Below are 502 nucleotides of genomic sequence, written 5' to 3' on the forward strand. Positions count from 1 at the left end.
TAGATTGCGATTAGCAAAAACTCAGTACAATTTCTGTTCCTCTGGCTTGCGTAAAGAAGCCTTAGACTTCTGTTTGCGGCAACTAAGCCGTAAAAACGTGAAACCAAGAGGCTACAGATTTACAGTAGAGGAAAAAGTAATGTGCTTAGCACTGTACAAAGCATCAGGAGTCGCGTACAGGCTCTTGTCAGCTTGGTTTAAATTACCAAGTTCAAGACCGATTGGTAGATTACTCCACAAAATTCCCGTCTCTCCTGGAATTAATAACGTCACTATTGAAAATGTTCGTGATGCTGTGAAGCATTTACGAAGTAATCACAAATTTTGCTTCTTGATGTTCGACGAAATGTCTTTAACTCCAAACATCGAGTACAATGTACATAATGATAAAATCGAAGGCGTGAGTGAAGACGGTGGTATTATAGACCATGCCCTCGTCTTCATGCTTAAAGGCATTACAAAGAACTGGAAGCAAACGATTTGTTACCATTTCAGTAAGGGG

At 40.0% G+C, this 502-nt stretch overlaps 1 protein-coding gene across 1 annotated transcript; it reads left to right on the forward strand.

The window, feature by feature from the left end:
• Nucleotides 1-6: 6 nt before the first annotated feature.
• Nucleotides 7-499, forward strand: LOC113465246 (uncharacterized; the record flags this gene model as incomplete). Its single annotated transcript, XM_026819768.1, has 1 exon — nt 7-499. A coding segment is annotated over exon 1 (360 nt), but the record flags the coding sequence as incomplete, so codon positions are not given.
• Between the last annotated feature and the right edge of the window lie 3 nt (nt 500-502).

This window comes from Ceratina calcarata, unplaced genomic scaffold, assembly GCF_001652005.2.
Source record: "Ceratina calcarata isolate Rehan_Ccalc_2016 unplaced genomic scaffold, ASM165200v1 scaffold10735, whole genome shotgun sequence".
Classification (NCBI taxonomy): domain Eukaryota; kingdom Metazoa; phylum Arthropoda; class Insecta; order Hymenoptera; family Apidae; genus Ceratina; species Ceratina calcarata.